The sequence below is a fragment of the Typopeltis vanoorti genome, chromosome 19 (genome assembly GCF_054136105.1).
Source record: "Typopeltis vanoorti isolate ZY-2024b chromosome 19, IOZ_Tvanoo_1.0, whole genome shotgun sequence".
Classification (NCBI taxonomy): domain Eukaryota; kingdom Metazoa; phylum Arthropoda; class Arachnida; order Uropygi; family Thelyphonidae; genus Typopeltis; species Typopeltis vanoorti.
Genome location: NC_143567.1, coordinates 70,162,023 through 70,178,986, shown reverse-complemented (window position 1 = coordinate 70,178,986; position 16,964 = coordinate 70,162,023). Strand labels below are relative to the sequence as shown.

The 16,964-nt window shown below is 35.3% G+C and overlaps 1 protein-coding gene across 2 annotated transcripts in view; it reads right to left on the bottom strand.

The window, feature by feature from the left end:
• The window catches only part of LOC150096231 (inhibitor of Bruton tyrosine kinase), a 334,746-nt gene that overhangs the window by 101,665 nt on the left and 216,117 nt on the right, over positions 1 to 16,964 (bottom strand). For both annotated transcript variants that reach the window (XM_090408899.1, XM_090408900.1), the window contains one exon: positions 1,202 to 1,262. In XM_090408899.1, coding sequence (XP_090265025.1) covers positions 1,202 to 1,262 — 61 coding nt within the window. The remainder of the gene's footprint in view (positions 1 to 1,201; positions 1,263 to 16,964) is intronic.

The window sequence follows — 16,964 nt, the reverse complement described above, 5'->3', positions numbered from 1 at the left end:
GACAACTGAAATGAAATCTGATAATACTGGAGCCCAGGCAAATAACAGATTAATTTGGAAGAAAATTGTTGATTCAAAAGCTAATAGTATCACAATTCCCTATACATCCCTTGATAGTACATATTAAGATATGATGTTAAATACAGATTTTTATGGGAGTAATAACATTTTATATAGTTTAAAGCAAGAAACTTAATTATGTCTTGTCTTTATATACAGGGTGGTTCAAAATTCCATGTACAAACTTTGAGAGGCGGTAGAGAACATCAAAATCAACCGTGGAAAGCATGACCGGAAATGCCACCGGAAGGTACTAACAGGGACACAAGATACAGAAATAACACAATGCAGTAAGTAGTGTAAAAAAATTTATTAGGCGTAACTGAACAGTTCAATAATAGTTGGATACATAATATGGTAAACAAGGTGCATGTCTGCCATCTCAGCATTTGTAAAACGATGCATTCTTCGTACGATGTCAAAAGTTTGAACGAGGAAGCCCCAATTGCTCACCTGGAGTGCTGGTGAACAGCACCACCTATCACTTTTGGGTTGCGTTTTTGATCATGCTTTCCTATGTGAATAGGATTGATTTTGACGTTCTCTACCTCCCCTCAAAGTTTGTACGTGGAATTTTGAACCACCCTGTATATAAATATTCCCAGAAGATATTATTATTATTATGTAACACCTCCAGAGAGTCCAAAGACTCATTGAGGGAGGGCACCTGTTCTACAACCTTTCAACTAACCACAACTACACCAGCACCATCTACCACATACCACCACCACCACCACCACTGGTGTTTCCACAAACAATCACAAACATCCATGCCCACAGCAGGATTTGAATCCACAGCCTTTTGGCTGGAGAGCAGATACGCTAACCACTCGACCAACCAGGCAGCATATTTGGAGTATAAATTTTTTAAAAAATATGTTTCAACTTCATGCCATTAAGTACAGGCTTACTATCACTCATACTATGGCACTAATTTCTATACTAAACCAAACCAGGTTCAATCAGTTCAGATAGGAACTTACTTGAAAACTGATTTTCTATAAGAAATACTATGTACATATAGAAATTTCAACTTTTGAAGAATGCATTACTGAAAATATTTCATAATTTGAATTAACAACATAGAAAATTATGCCATTACATAACTCTTTTAATCTCTTATAAGTTTTTTAAAACATACCAAGTTTTTATATGTTTTTGTCAACTCTTCCATTACTCCATCACTCAATATATTGAGACTCCTAGAAAAAAAGAAACTTCAGATAAGAACATGGATAACAAAATATATCAGTGTGATTGAAAAATACACGAAGAAAACCATCACATGTATATCACTACTAGTAAGCACTTGAGTACAGAGACTTTTTCTCTCCCTCCCAGAGAAAGGCTATCAAAAGTCAGATAAATCAATAATACTACTACTTTAAAGGCTGCACATGGCACTTCACACCACCATTAAGTAAGACAGTAATATTAATACAACATCCATCTACTTTATCTTTTTAAAGTGTAATGCACAATTCTTGACAAACCTGAACCAGTTGTAGAGCAGCACTGTTCATCATCATCAAATTCCTGCCATGTACTCTCAAGGGGTGTACAGGATATGATAGTACTACATGAAAAATTTACATCATTACTAACTTCCTATCTACAATTTTCCTCCAAATCAGTCTGTTACTTGTCAAGACTCCAACATTATCAGATCAGATCTTATATTTCTATCATTTAAGGCACTTTTTACTGCATCAATCCACCTATATCTTGGTCTTCCTCTGGGTCTTTTTCCTGCCAATCCTCACAGAGAACACTTGTTTTGCTAACCTTTCCTTGCCTATTCTGTTTAAGTGACCATACCACCTGAGATTAGCCTTTGGTCAAGTGTTTTACTTTTGACCCAGCTCTCAGATCCATAAGTTAAAACTGGTTTGAACAGTCTTGTATACAGCTAATTTAGTGTTCCAACTAATTTCTCTCTTATTCCATATGAATTTATTCAACTGACTTCCTAGCATACCAGCATTGTTGATTTTGTTGTCTATTTCCATATTTAATTTACCATCTTCACTAAAAATCATGCCTAAGTAGCTGATATATTTTATTTGTTCCACAGGTTCTCCATTCATAATGCAGTTGACATTTTCAATGCTTCTGCCTATTTTCATTGTCTTTGTCTTGTTACCCTTCATACTATATCTATTACAACAGTTATTCAATTTAGTCATGGAATCTTGCAGACTTATAGAGGATTTATTTAGAAGTATAACACCATCTGCATAAACCAAAGAGCTGACATTAACATCTCCAATTTTGATATCCGGTTTAATACCACTTTCCTTCATAATGCGATCCTTATAGATAATGAATAACAGAGAGGATAATGTACATCCTTGTCTCACACCAGATTTAACATTAAACCATCTTCCTGTACTTCCTTCAACTCTAACTACTGACTTACAACTCAAATAAGGATTAAGTATTGCTTGATATAATGCCCCATAATGGATGAATATTTACTGAAGACCAAGCACATCCCAGTGATGCAATCCTAAACTGAGGAATACTGGTTGTCTCCAAAAGTGAAATATTCATTACAATTTATCATAGCAAACAATTTCATTTTTATTGAGAACCCCAATAATAGCATAAAAACACATGAAAATGGTATCATATCCCAGGCATTTTGACTAAATGAAGAGATAGTTTGGCATCTATATACACTCACGAGCCAAAACATTATATCTGCCCACTTAGTGGTGTAATGGGTCTCATTTGGCCATGATAGTTATCTTGGCTAAATGAGACTCCTCTGGGCCAACTAGACAGAACAATATTCCAGAGGTCAGTGATGAAGCAAGATACTGGCATCATCCATTGAAAATGTTGCATTATACATGATCTCACAAATGTTCAATGGGATTGAAATCAGAAGAATTAGGCAGCCAGGAGAGAATATTAAATGTTTGGATATGCTCTTTGAACCTGAAATCATTGTCTTCCTGGAAGAGTCCAGATCCATTGGGCCATATTATTGCCATGAGAACTATCTCCATAGAGGATACTACCACCAGCAGCATATTTCTGGCCAACCAGGCAGTCTGGTTGGCTGAAAACAGATTAGGTGTCATAATGTTTTGGCTAATGAGTGTACATGTACATCACATCTATAGGAGTTACATAAGTCAGCAATAATCTAGAGATGGCTTATGCTACTTCAGACTGCTACCATTAAGCAAGATAGTTGTACAATACCAGGCAATAAAAATAGTCATTTTTAGGAATATGTCAGAACAGCTAAGACTATGAGCTAACTGTATTCTATCTTCAAAAAAATATAACCAAGTTTCACTACCCAAAATATTTGATAGCTTCAACAAGGTTAATGCTAAAAAAATTAACATAAGATTAAAAGAAGATTGATATATATTAAAAGAACCATTAACAATACATATGGAAAATTCCATGTCTTGTGATGCAAATGTTTTGTTCGCTATTAGCTTTCTCGCATTGCTCTCTGGTGATTAGCATAACTGAGGTCTGAAGGTTATTTACAAGATCTAATATGCAACTTTCTTGCATCAATAAAAATTATAATCTGATTTCTATTTATTACGAGTTCCAAGTACGAAAATAACTTCATTAGATTCCTTAGAATGACAAGAGAAAGTTTTTTTTGCAATATATATCATAATAAATGTGTTTTGATCCATGGTATGGTTTGTAGATACATGGAGTCAAACCTGATTTTTCTTTTACGAGTGGTATGATGCACAATCTCCAATTTCACGGGAAGAGAAACACTTTCCACAGGAAGAATAAGTTTTTGTATATATCTATTGCTATATACATATAGCAATAGATATATACAAATAAAAATATAAATACTTAGTAGCAATAGATACTTCTATTGCTACTAAGAATTACTTTCCTTAGAAGACCTCAGATGGCACTGAAGTTTTTGAAATGGGTCATATTCATGTAACTGGAACTCTAGTGCAGTGGTTCTTAACCTTTTTTTCCTGGTGCCCCCTTTCAACTATTTGTATGACCTAGCACACCCCTACTCAATTTTATACTAGGTTAATGACTCAATAAGATAATTATAATATATTACTATGCAAACCTAAATTACCATCAACACATTTGAACCAACAGTTAATTAAAATTAATGACTGATATAAATTAATTTTTACTCGAAAAAGATCTAAACTTACTGTATTTAATAAGCCACTCATTAATAGCTACCCTGAACCTGATGAATTCTGCTAAATTTTCAATATCACTTTCAATGTTTGACAAACGAAGTCTCAAATCTCCTTTTTCACTTATTTGCAATCTATTTTGCTGCTTAGCTAACAATTGCAACATGACGCTGAATCCTTTCTCGACCAAGTATGAAGAAGGAAAAGCAATGAGCAGTAATTTTATTTCTTGCCAAAGCTGAAGATACTTACATTGCATGTTTGGCCAGAATCTTTCATACCCACTGCTGAAATTGTACTTGAGCTTCGAAATCATTTTTAAGTCAATAAATTCTTCACACAAATTTGGATGAACAGAAGTGGCATCAGAAGGAAATGGAGTTATGACCCAATTGGATATTTTAAGCTCATCAAAGTCTTTGAATCTGATCACCAAGTCTTCTTTCAGTGTCAGAAGATGGAAACAATAACAATCCAAATCTGTATCTAATATTGAATCATCATCTATTATTTGTAGACTTGGGAACTGCAGAAAATCTCATTTTGCAATTAAGTCCAGAACGATTTTTAAATTTAGTCTTTAATACACGAAAGTACTCCACATTCTTTTTTGCTTTATTTGAATGCTTTGTTCTTAAATGCTCAATCATTCTTGAAGGTTTCATACCTTCGTTTGAGAAATTTTTTTTCACATATTAAGCACACGTAATTGTTCATTATTTATAGATGGAATAACTGCATATTTTAAATATTCACTTGAATATTGATGACATTTTCTTTTTTCACACATTTTAATGGACTACAGTGCTACACAATATCAATGAAGTGCAGCACATGATACCACACGGGCTAGATGTAAACTGCAAACCACAGTTGTCAGATGGGCGTTAGGAAAAGTAGCAGATAAAGCTTATAAAAGTAGTGGATTCTGCTAAAAATAGCCCAAATTAATTATTTTCAATGTAGAAAGATTCAGATCAAAAAGTAGCCCAATGTCCCAATTTCTTAACTTTCAGTGTAAAAATTCTAAAAAATAAACAGCAAATAAATTTGAACAATATTGCCAGACATATATTCTGAACACTGCTGCCAAACATACAATATAAATAGGGACGCTAGATTAAATACAGAATTTTTTGCTTATATTACATTAGTAGTATTATAATGCTTGCTGCCCCCCCCCCCAGCATTCAGAGAGCCTCGGGGGGGGGGGGGGGGGCACTACCACCCAAGTTAAGAATCATTGTTCTAGTATTTAAACTTTTAGGGAATAACTATTAAGGACATTATGTATATATTGTTTATATTAGCAATTCAGTTTATACTGCTTTCAGGATAATCATAGAGGACATTGATTTTGTGAGATGCCTAGAACTTCCTTCTTTTATTTTTCTTCAAGATGTAAAATGCTTTATTTTTCAGAGTATCAACAATGCCAAATTTCTGTGTGGAGTAGGCTAGTGATGGGATTAATCAAGCATGAAAGTAACCTCTGAGTAGGTTTACTATAACTTTCTTTCCAGAAATATTAAGAGAGACCTCCAGGGAGTCAGGAATTCATCAAGACCATGCTATTCGCACAAGCTATTATACCTATTCTTGAATTCATTCACAGTACTTGTGCACACAACATCCAATGGCAATTCATTCCAATCACGCACCACACTATGAGAAAAAAAAAAACTAGCTCTTATCCCCTTCTTGATAGTATTCATTCTCAAATTCAAAAGATACTCTTGCATCCTTTCCCCCTCCATAAAATGAAAAATTCCATTTACTGAAATTCTGTATAATCCTTTCAGAAGTTTGTAAGTCTCAATCATATCACCTCTTTCTTCCGTCTGCTGGTGTCTGCAGCATACAAATTCTCAATCTGTCTTCACAATCATTTTCCACAATCCTGATATCATTTTTAATACTTGCCTTCACACACTCTCTCACACTATATCAGAATAGCCACAGAAATCAAGAGACCAGATCTGCATGCAATAGTCCAAGTAAGGTCTTATCAAAGTCTTGTAAAGACATGGTAAAATGGTTTCCTTATCTTTACATGTCAGGGATCATTTCAGCATTGCAATTATTCTCTGAGTCGTATTTATGATTTTTGCTATATGACCCTTGAGCTTAAACTTCCTGTCTACTAAAACTCCAAGATCCCTAGCCTGATCAGTTTCTTCTATCATAATCCCACCATAATATGCTATTGGATATCTAATCACACTAAAGTGCATGACCTTACATTTATTAATTAACACTGAAATGACAGCCATTTTCCCATGCCCACAATTCCAGTCTATTCGAATCATTCTGCAAGTACTGTATATCAGCAGCACTTCTGATTACCCTACCTATTTTTGCATCATCAGCAAACAGCTGTTATTTTGCATGTTAATCCTTTCCAATGTCATTAGTGTCAGATTAAATAACAATGGACCAAGAATTGATTCTTGAGACACACAATGGTTACCTTGAATCTTGCAGATTCAACACCCCCCCAATATACAACTTTTTTATATCTGTTAGTTAGCCAGCCAGCCAGTCTCTTATCCATGCCGATAGTTTATAATCCAATCCCATAATTTATGCAACAGCCTTCCATGCTATATTCTGTTTAAAAACCTTAGCAAAATCGAAAAACATCATAATATATCCATTCCCTTCCTTGTCTAACTCAGTGGTAACATTATTATAGAATGGCACAGAACCCAGCATACTCCTCAGTAGTCATAATTTCTTGATTTGTAGAACAGCACATAACCTTTTTTGAATGGAAAGTTCATAAACTTAGTGACTTCCCAAGTGAGTACCATGATCACTCTCACCAACAGGAGGCAGAATAGTTACGTCTTTAACTGAAACACTCTCTGTAACTATAATCACATCTAACACTCTTTGACCACAGGTTCCTTCTGTCACATGCTACTTGAGGAAGTTGTCTAGCAACACCTCGATAAATTCACTTTCATTCTTCTCATGTGATTTCAGAGCTACCCAAAGTCTTCCATTATGAATACTCATTTTGCACCCATCATATTTATTGGTGATGCATTTCTTCATCACTAGCAACTAATCCACCAGGTATGTAACAACACCACACTAATCTTGTTAGATTCCATCTCATACCAGATGACTTAAAACTCACTGCCACATGAAATTCTGTTACCAGTATTGCAGGCCTAGGTCTCAACTCTAATTTGATTCAAGTCATCTGATATCATTAATAGCATGCCCCCTCTTCTAATATCATGCCTATCCTTCCTAAAATTACTTATATTATGGTATCCTTTATATACTTATGGTATCCTTTGTACTCGATACCAGTTAGTATGTCTGCTTCTGATAGCCAGATCTCAATAATGCCTACAATATGAGGTCCCAATATATTAACCAATGCAACAAACTACTATATAATAATGGCAAATACCTGTAGGATTTTTCCTCAGGACATGGTTATTATTAACAAAATGCTTCAACATAAAAAAATGTGTATAAATTCACACAGAGAGAAGAGGCAAGGAATAAGTAAAGTCTCACTGACTATATTATTGTTGATGGTTTCTCACTGTTGAAGGACACTAGACTGTACAGAAGATTTGAAACTGGAAGTGATCACCATTTAGTCTTGAGCAAGATAAAATTGAATTTCATATTGAAAAGAAGAACATGTAAGAAAGTTTTAAAGCAAATAAAAGTTGAGTAGCTCTCAGATGTGAACTAAAATACACAAACATTATTCAAGAAAAAATGAAAGAGTTTGAGATGAGGAACCAAACTTGAAGATTCGGTAGCAAGCTCTGAAGAAAACATTGATTGATTCAGTCAGGGAGGCATGTGTGAGGTTGTCTGCAAAGATAAAAAAAATCACAACTCCATGGTGGACACAGGAAGTTAAAGAGGCAGTGAAGGAAAAGAAGAAAGCATATCGAAAGTTTTCCTAGCAAATAAGTCAGCTTGTGCTCTTAGAGAATACACAGACAAATGTAAAAAAACTAAGCACTGTGTAAAACTACCTAAACAAAAGTCATGAGAAGTCTTTCACAAGAGTATAAAAAATAAATATCAGGAAGGTGGCAAAATATTCTGGAGGTTGTTGAAAGCTCAGAAATGGAGGAAAGAGTGCTGTAAAAGGAATTAGAGATGATAAAGGTGACATGAAAACTGGAGAAAAAGATATCCTTGATGTATGGAGTAATTACTTCAAAAATTGCTAAATGAAACAAGCAGTGACAACACAGTGGTAAAAAATACTCAAGAGGCATGAAATCAAGAATACATATCCATACTTGAAGTAGAAAAAGCCATCAAAAGCCTGAAATATGGAAAGGCAGCAGGAGTAGATGATATTCGATCAGAAATTCTGAAGTATGGCGGTATAAAAGTCTTGCAGTGGCTGCACTGCATAGTTTAGAAGACCTGGCCACAGGGACGAATTCCAGATGATTGGAATAGAGCTCTCATAGTATCCATATACAAAAAGGGAAATAAAGCTGAATGTGAGAATCACAGAGAAATTTCCCTACTGAGTGTTCCTAGTAAGATTTATGCAAGTATACTTGAGAAACGGTTGAAAAGGATTGTGGAAGGGAAGCTTGGTGAAGAACAAGCTGGATTCAGGCCAAATAGAGGCTGTCAAGATCAGATTTTCACTTTATGACAAACCGTTGAGAAATCATGGGAATCTAACAAAGATATGTATTATGTTTTGTAGACCTACAAAAGGCATATGTCAAGGTGAAAAGAGAAAAGCTATTCAAAATGCTACAGTTATATGGTGTAAATGGGGCATTATATCAAGCAATACTTAGTCTTTATTTGAGTTGTAAGTCAGCAGTTAGTATTGAAAGAAGAACAGGAAGATGGTTTGATGTTAAATCTGGGGTCAGACAAAAATGTACATTATATTATGGATTACATTATGAAGGAAAGAGTATTAAACCTAATATCAAAATTGGAGATGTTAATCTCAGCTCTTTGCTTTATGTAGATGATGGTATACTTTTAAATAAATCCAGTACAATTCTGTAAGATTCCCTGACTAAAGTGAATGCAGCTATAACAAGTTTGGCATGAAAATCAGCAATAAAAAGAAAAAGACAATGAAAATAGGCAGAAACATTGAAAATATCACCTGCTTTGTGAATGGAGAACCTACAGAACAAGTAAAACATTTCAGCTACTTAAGCACAAGTTTTAGTGAAGACAGTAAATTAAATATGGAAATAGACAACAGAATCAACAAATCCGGTAAGGCAGAAAGTCAACTGAATAAATTTATATGGAATAAGAGAGAAATTAGTCAAAACACTAAATTAGCTGTATACAAGACAGTGTTCAAACCAATTTTAACTTATGACTCTGAGAGCTGGGTTATTAGTAAAACACTTGACCAAAGACCAGAGACTGCAGATATGAAAGTCCTGAGAAAGATTAGGGGGTATGAACAGATGGCATCAATGGAAATATATTAAAAATGAGGATAATAGGAAAGAACTTGACATTGTTAGCAGAGTAACCTCAGGTGGTATGGTCACTTAAACAGAATGGGAGAGGACAGATTAGCAAAACAAGTGTTCTCTGCTAGGTTGGCAGGAAAAAGACTCAGAGGAAGATCAAGATATAGGTGGATTGATACAGTAAAAAAGTGCCTTAGAAGACAGAAATATAAGATCTGATAATGTTGGAGTCTTGACAGATAACAGATTGATTTGGAGGAAAATTTTTGATAGGAAGTTAGTAATGATGTAAGTTCTTCATGTAGTACTATCACATAAAATCCTGTACACCCTTTGAGGGTACATGTCAGGAATTTCATGATGATGACAACAAACTACTCCTTTGTTTCTAATACTTTTAGCATTCATGTACAAACATAACAAGTTACTTGCATGCTCTTTTGTATTCTCTTTGTGGTCTGCATGATACAGTTTGACAACTTGCAGATCTCTTCTTATCTAGTTCCTTATTACTTACTTATGCAAGCATTTTTAGAAGTGCTTGATAGGTCCAGACAAACAAAGAATCATTCTCTCTTCATTATTTTCTTAATAATAACAGCCATTCCCATAATTAACACAGTTACCTAATACCGTCTCTCTTAAACAGAGATTCTCATGATTCCTCACAATCCCATCGGAATTAAGTTTCCCTGACTCTCTGTGTTATGTCTCATATCAATAAATAATTTTTCAAGACCCCTGATGCCAAACACATTCAAGTGCAGGCCATCCTTCTTATACAAATCTAATCTGCTTTAAAACTCACTCCACACATCCAAAACTCACATCCATTCCTTCTACACAGGTGCATCAAACTGTTTGCCATCATAGTCCTTCATAATTCATTGCCATCACATCTAGGTTACTAACGATTTTTACTTTCTCACTCTTTCTCACCCTTCAAACAACCTTTTCATATCTTCTCTCATACTGAATTTATTGCTAGTGAATTCAATGGTACTTGTTTAAATTACCTCTTTTGCTTTTTACAATTGCTGCATTATATTTTTAATTTTTGCTCTGGGAAAACTTGATGTTATAACCCACTCATTAATTTTATGATAGCACCGTACCAAATAACATTTTTTTTTTTTTTTTTTTTACAATCAACTTTACTTACTAGATTTTTGTTATTAAGCACTAACTTACCTGATTCTGTGCTTTGTTGTTTTGCATTTTGCACTGAACTTTCCCTCATCATCTGTCTAATAATCTGCTTTAACCTAGTGATTTCAAAGGTTAAACTATTTCAATATTCCCTTCAATATCATCTTTAGTAGAGAAAGCATTGTTAGCATTCTGCTTCTTCTGCATTTTTGGTGCCATTTTGTAGCCGTATTTAATATTACAATATTATAATAAAAATATGATAAAGACACTAAATACTCTATAGATACTCAACTGTAATATACTATGAAACACTTGTTTTCTAAGCAAAAATCACACAGAGATAAAAATCACCAATTTTTATAAAAGCACTAAATTATGCTGACCATTCACGATATAATCTCGAACCCAGATCATGTTGTGATCATGATGGTGTTGTTAATTTGAAGTACCTCAACCACACTACAAATCTGTGTAAGTCAAGAACTTACTGTATAATATGCTGCTTTGAGTACAGATATGGGATAATGTACTTCCTGAAAAGAAAAATTTACAAGTGTGTGTGTGTGTGTGTGTGTGTGTGTGTGTGTGTGTATTTGAATTATTAATCAATTTACTGAAGTAGCAATGATTTTATATACTAGAGGTGGATGTTTAGGTTAAGGTGAGGGAAAATAAATATGTACAAAAACAGGAGGTCACTGTAATTATTACTTTTATTAAATTATCAGATTTTTTATTTCATGTAGGAAAGAAAATTCTAAATCCTACAAATATGATATTTCACCTATATTTATTCATGAAATAAAGTGTTGGGTATATTGACAGGTTTCGAATTACAGATTTTGCATAAAACTTCACATGACATTTTATTCCACCTTCTTTTAACCTCCAGCTGGTTCAAAGCTAATACCCTTCTTTTATCATCTTCCATGGCAAAGAGCAACACAGCATAAGTTTAAAGAAGAAGCACTTTATAATTTAAAAAGAAACCAAACCATAATCTTCAAGGCAGACAAAGGAGAGATTACAGCTGTCATCAATACTACAGATTGTTTCAAAAATCTCATGCAGCCTCATCAACCTACTTCATGCTAGACAATGATCCCACCTTGGCCACGCTTGAAAAAAACCCAAAACTAATGAGTTGTTTTGTAATGTCCCCAAACAGTCAATAGCTGAAAGAAAAAAGAAAAAAAAAAAAAACTTTTCACTCTAGTTCCAAGATTCACAAGACTGATAATCTTCTGAGACCAACTGTGGATGAAATAAGCACTTATTTATTATCAAGTTGACCTAAAACTTGCTATCTCATGGAGATATGTTGATAACATCTTTATAGTTTGGACACATTAGATCCGAATGAAACAACTTTTTTGATTATATCAATTTGTTCCATCAAATCAGAACAGGTAGTTTACCTGTGCTCTCTAATTAGAGAGTAGAGGTAAACTACATCCTTGATGTTCTAATTTCAAAAATCCAGAAAGCAGCATTTCATTGGAGATTTTCCATAAGCCCATGATACTGGACTATATTCATTCTTCGCCTCTATCCCTACCAAATATTAGGCATAATTCCCACCCTAAAAAACTATTTTAAAAGATGAAGATAAGCTAAAAGAGAAGTATTCTCCACCAGTATGTTACTGGTGGAATAAATACATCAGATATTACCTTATTCAAAAGTCAAAATATCAGGGAAGTATAGAAATGTATCCAAACTGTATCCTCCTCATGTTGTATTTAGCATTGCTGAGATGTTCTTCCTTTCTTCTCAGAAGAGAAGATAAATTCAGTCTTGCACACCATCAATCAGGATACAGTTATATCTAGTAGCAGATGGCTGAATAAAATAAAATAGCTGATCAAAATTTGGCAAACTTGTAAAACTGCACTGAGTGCACATTCTATTTAATATATATCCTATGGCATGACAGCTTTTAAGTTCAGTACTTTACTCTCAAATACAAACTTCTTTTTAAGGGCTGTATCAAACTTCATGCATTTGAAATGGAAAAAAAAATTTCCATGTGCCTCAGAAAATCATGTTAATGCAGCACTCATAGTATAGGATACCCACTGGCATTATTACTTACTATTTCTAAATATCGGTTTAGTGATTAGTAATCAATTAAATTAGTGAGGAATATTGAAAGTTTATTTTTCACTTGGTTAGAGTATAATAAATTTAGTTTAATCCTTTATCCAAGTGTGAGCAAACAAAGTTTGCACCTGAAAGTATCTTCAGGACTGGGGTAAGTACAACACCAGGGCACTCCTTGCAAAGGTGGAGTAAGATACCAACACTCCTATCTCAGCATCTCCCATAATGCAAAACACATCTCCTTGCGGATATGTCTCTAATGTTATACATTAAGGGAAGGGCCACAACCCAGACTAGTTTCGACCTTTATTGAGGTCTCTTCAGTGGGAGCCAGGCCCAAGTGGAGATACCAGGCAGAAGCATTAGCAGGTCATCTCTACCTATAGGAGTTGCCAAATGGTGTGCCACCCTTTTTTAATAAATTACTCTGGATTTAGAGAAAGATGTTGAAAGTTTATACTGAGATAGGAGTGTTGGTAGCTTGCTCCACCTTTGCAAGGAGTGCCCTGGTGTTGTACCACCTTACCCCAGTCCTGAAGATACTTTCAGGTGCAGACTTTGTTTGCTCATACTTGGATAAAGGATTAAACTAAATTTATTATACTCTAACCAAGTGAAAAATAAACTTTCAACATCTTTCTCTAAATCCAGAGTAATTTATTAAAAAAGGGTGGCACACCATTTGGCAACTCCTATAGGTAAAGATGACCTGCTAATGCTTCTGCCTGGTATCTCCACTTGGGCCTGGCTCCCACTGAAGAGACCTCAATAAAGGTCGAAACTAGTCTGGGTTGTGGCCCTTCCCTTAATGCATAACATTAGATATATCCACAAGGAGATGTGTTTTGCATTATGGAAGATATTGAGATAGGAGTGTTGGTAGCTTGATCCACCTTTGCAAGGAGTGCCCTGGTGTTGTACCACCCCTTACCCCAGTCCTGAAGATACTTTCAGGCGCAAACTTTGTTTGCTCACACTTGGATAAAGGATTAAACTAAATTTATTATAGTGAGGAATATGTTATCATTGATAAATTTTGCATAGTTCATATAGACATCATGGAAATTTGTGATGAGAAGACATTTGAATTCTAGTTAATCTCATCCACCTTTAGACACAGGCCATGGAAAGATTTTTAGAAACCAATTTTATTGCTTTGGAAATTTCAGACATTTGATTGTGTCTGGCATCAAGGTCTCTTGGACAAGCCACCATCTTATGGCATTCCTCCTGCACTCTTGTAATTGGATTTCTAGCTTTCTCACTGTCACAGTGGATGGTTTCCTCTCATCAGATTTCTCCACCAATGCTGAAGTATCCGAGTTCTGTACTCTCTCTCTCTGATACACTTCTTCCTCTACACCAATTACCTCTCTCTCTCTCTCTGACTTCAAATCTTCAAATCTCATTCAAGAAATCATGTAGCATTCAAATGATAGAAGCCTCCAGATCTTCCATAATCAATGACTTAAACAATGATCTCCTCAACATTCTCAAATGCAATGAAGGCAACTTAGTAAATTTCAAAGCCTAAAAATTTCAGGCCCATCTTATTACCTAATGATAATGTTCCAATTTCCTTTCAAGATCAGCTTTCTCTTCTTGAGTTGACTGTAACTTCCAGTTAATCCTGGCATTAACATATTTCATACATAGCCTCCTCAGCCTCTATTAGCTCAGTTTCTTTTTCTGTTCAAAACATTACTTCTCTTACTCTCAGTCCTAACACTATAAGTCTCAAATCCAACCAGCCTTGGAACAGAGTTCCCACATTTGGGGTGCATTTAAGACCTCCTTAAGAATTCTCGATGATATCCAAAAAAGTGCCTCACAGACTCCCTTCAGTCACTTTCCCATAAGCATTCTGATTCTACACTGTGTCTTTTATATAGGTATTTTCATGGACAGTGCTCCTCTGCACTGCCACTACACTACTGACCCTCCACTTTCTTCATTATGATTAGCCCTATATGGCTTAGAGCAGCCACCAGCCAACACTCATACACTGTCCAACTCCAAACATACCGAACAAACTTATTATCTTCCTTCATATGATCCATTTCTATTCTGTAGAACAATCTCCCCTTACCTTCAATACTGTTCTTCCTACTGAGTGCAACCTCCAACTCTTTAAGAAACATGTCAACAGTCTACTTCTTTCCCTTAATCACTTACCTACACATGGCAGTGTATTGTTATAGGTCGTGTGACTTTCCGCGCGTGTGTGTGTGGCAGTGGGAGGGAGGTCATCATAAAAAATGTAATTAGCACTTTTAATTATGCCAATACTGTTTTTTGTTGTATATATAAATTTTGAGCCTCTCAGTATTGACGATGCTCTTTGATTGGAAAGATCTGGGTCCAAATCCCATCTAAGATGCAAAGAACCTTTATTGGGACTTTTGAAATGAAGGCAAGTTAACTGGCCTCATATGGATGTGGCAGAGTTTTTCCTCCAAGAAACCCTGGTTTTTCATTCCACAAAAGCAGGTAATCTGGCCAGAAGAACACACAATTTACTGACATAGCAGACAGTGCAGGTAGGATTAACCACCCTATCATAACTGGTAAGCAGGTTTCTAAGAAGCCAAATATCTTGGCCATGACAGGCCATGAGCTTAACATGGAAAGAGAAGATGGGATATAAATAACTGAAGAATGAGAGAGAATATGCAAAGGAGACATATGAATATCAGTAAGTCATCCTATCCAAGGCAAATAATTAAGATGATAGTGTATTTTCAGTTGTTGCTGAAGCAGCGTTAACCAATATTTCTCAACTGTTGGTATTTGGATTTTCTCCCTCATGAATATAGAGCACTATTTTTCTTTTTTTTAAAGTAACTGAATGTTAATGCCATAGCCATCTTAGGCCTCTTCATAGTGGAAGGCTGAAATAATAACAAAGAACTAACAGAAAATCGTCGAGTTATTCAGTCACCTAATAGGAAACTCATATTTTAGTAGTTTCCACAGGATCTCCAAACGTTCACTCTTAGAAGCCTGACAAATATCCTCCTCCATCTCTTGCTAGGTGTTTTGTGGCATATGCATGCAAGCAACAATGTGCTAATGCAGTTCATCCACTTTCTTCACCTCCATTTGATACATGATATCCTACATGTGAAACTACACACACACACACACAAAAAAAAAAAAAAAAAAAAAAAAAAAAAAAAAAAAAAAAAAAAAAACCAAAGGTGTCAAATCTCATGACCTAGAAAGCCACACAATGAGACTACATTCCCAATTAATCAGTCATTTGAACTTTCATTTGGGAAGGATTGGGCTGTTTTGAAATAAGGCCACAAGGCCAGCGCATTATGTCAGCTGCATATATACTTTTCATCAGTTTGCCTGTATTATGGAATGAAAAGTCAAAGTTTTTAGGAGGGGGGGGGGAAGAAACATTCCACCTCTGCATGAGACTGTCCTCTCCATCAGATAAAAAGCCCTTAGAAAAGTTCTTTGTATCCTAGCTGGGATTTTTTCCAGGTCTTTCCAATACATGAATTCAGTGATATCGGGGGAGGGGGAATACACAATCTGAACCACTGAGCAATGGCAATCAGTGCTGTGGAAAATAACTTTGTTATTGGCCTGACTGAAAAACATTATCTAAGCATCATCCATGCTTATATATAGATCAGGATGGAGAAATGTATAGCATGACCATACGCACTCCTCCATCCTGACACAACATATGCATGAGCATGCAGGATACTTAGAGAATGTTTTTTCAGTCAGGCCAATAACAAACTTAGTGGTGGAAGCATGATGATGTGGGATTGTCTCTCGTGTTATGGATTAGACACACTGTCAGGCATCATCACTGACAGTCCTACACCGATGTTCTGGACAGCTGTGAACATCTAATAACAAACTCGCACTTACATCTTCCACATGACTGTCATAAAGAAATGACTGTAAACACATAGTCTGAAGAGAAAAACACTGAAATACTGAAGCAGCCAGAAGAAAGCACTAACTTGACTCTGATAGAACATCTGCCATGTTCAGGTTGGGATGA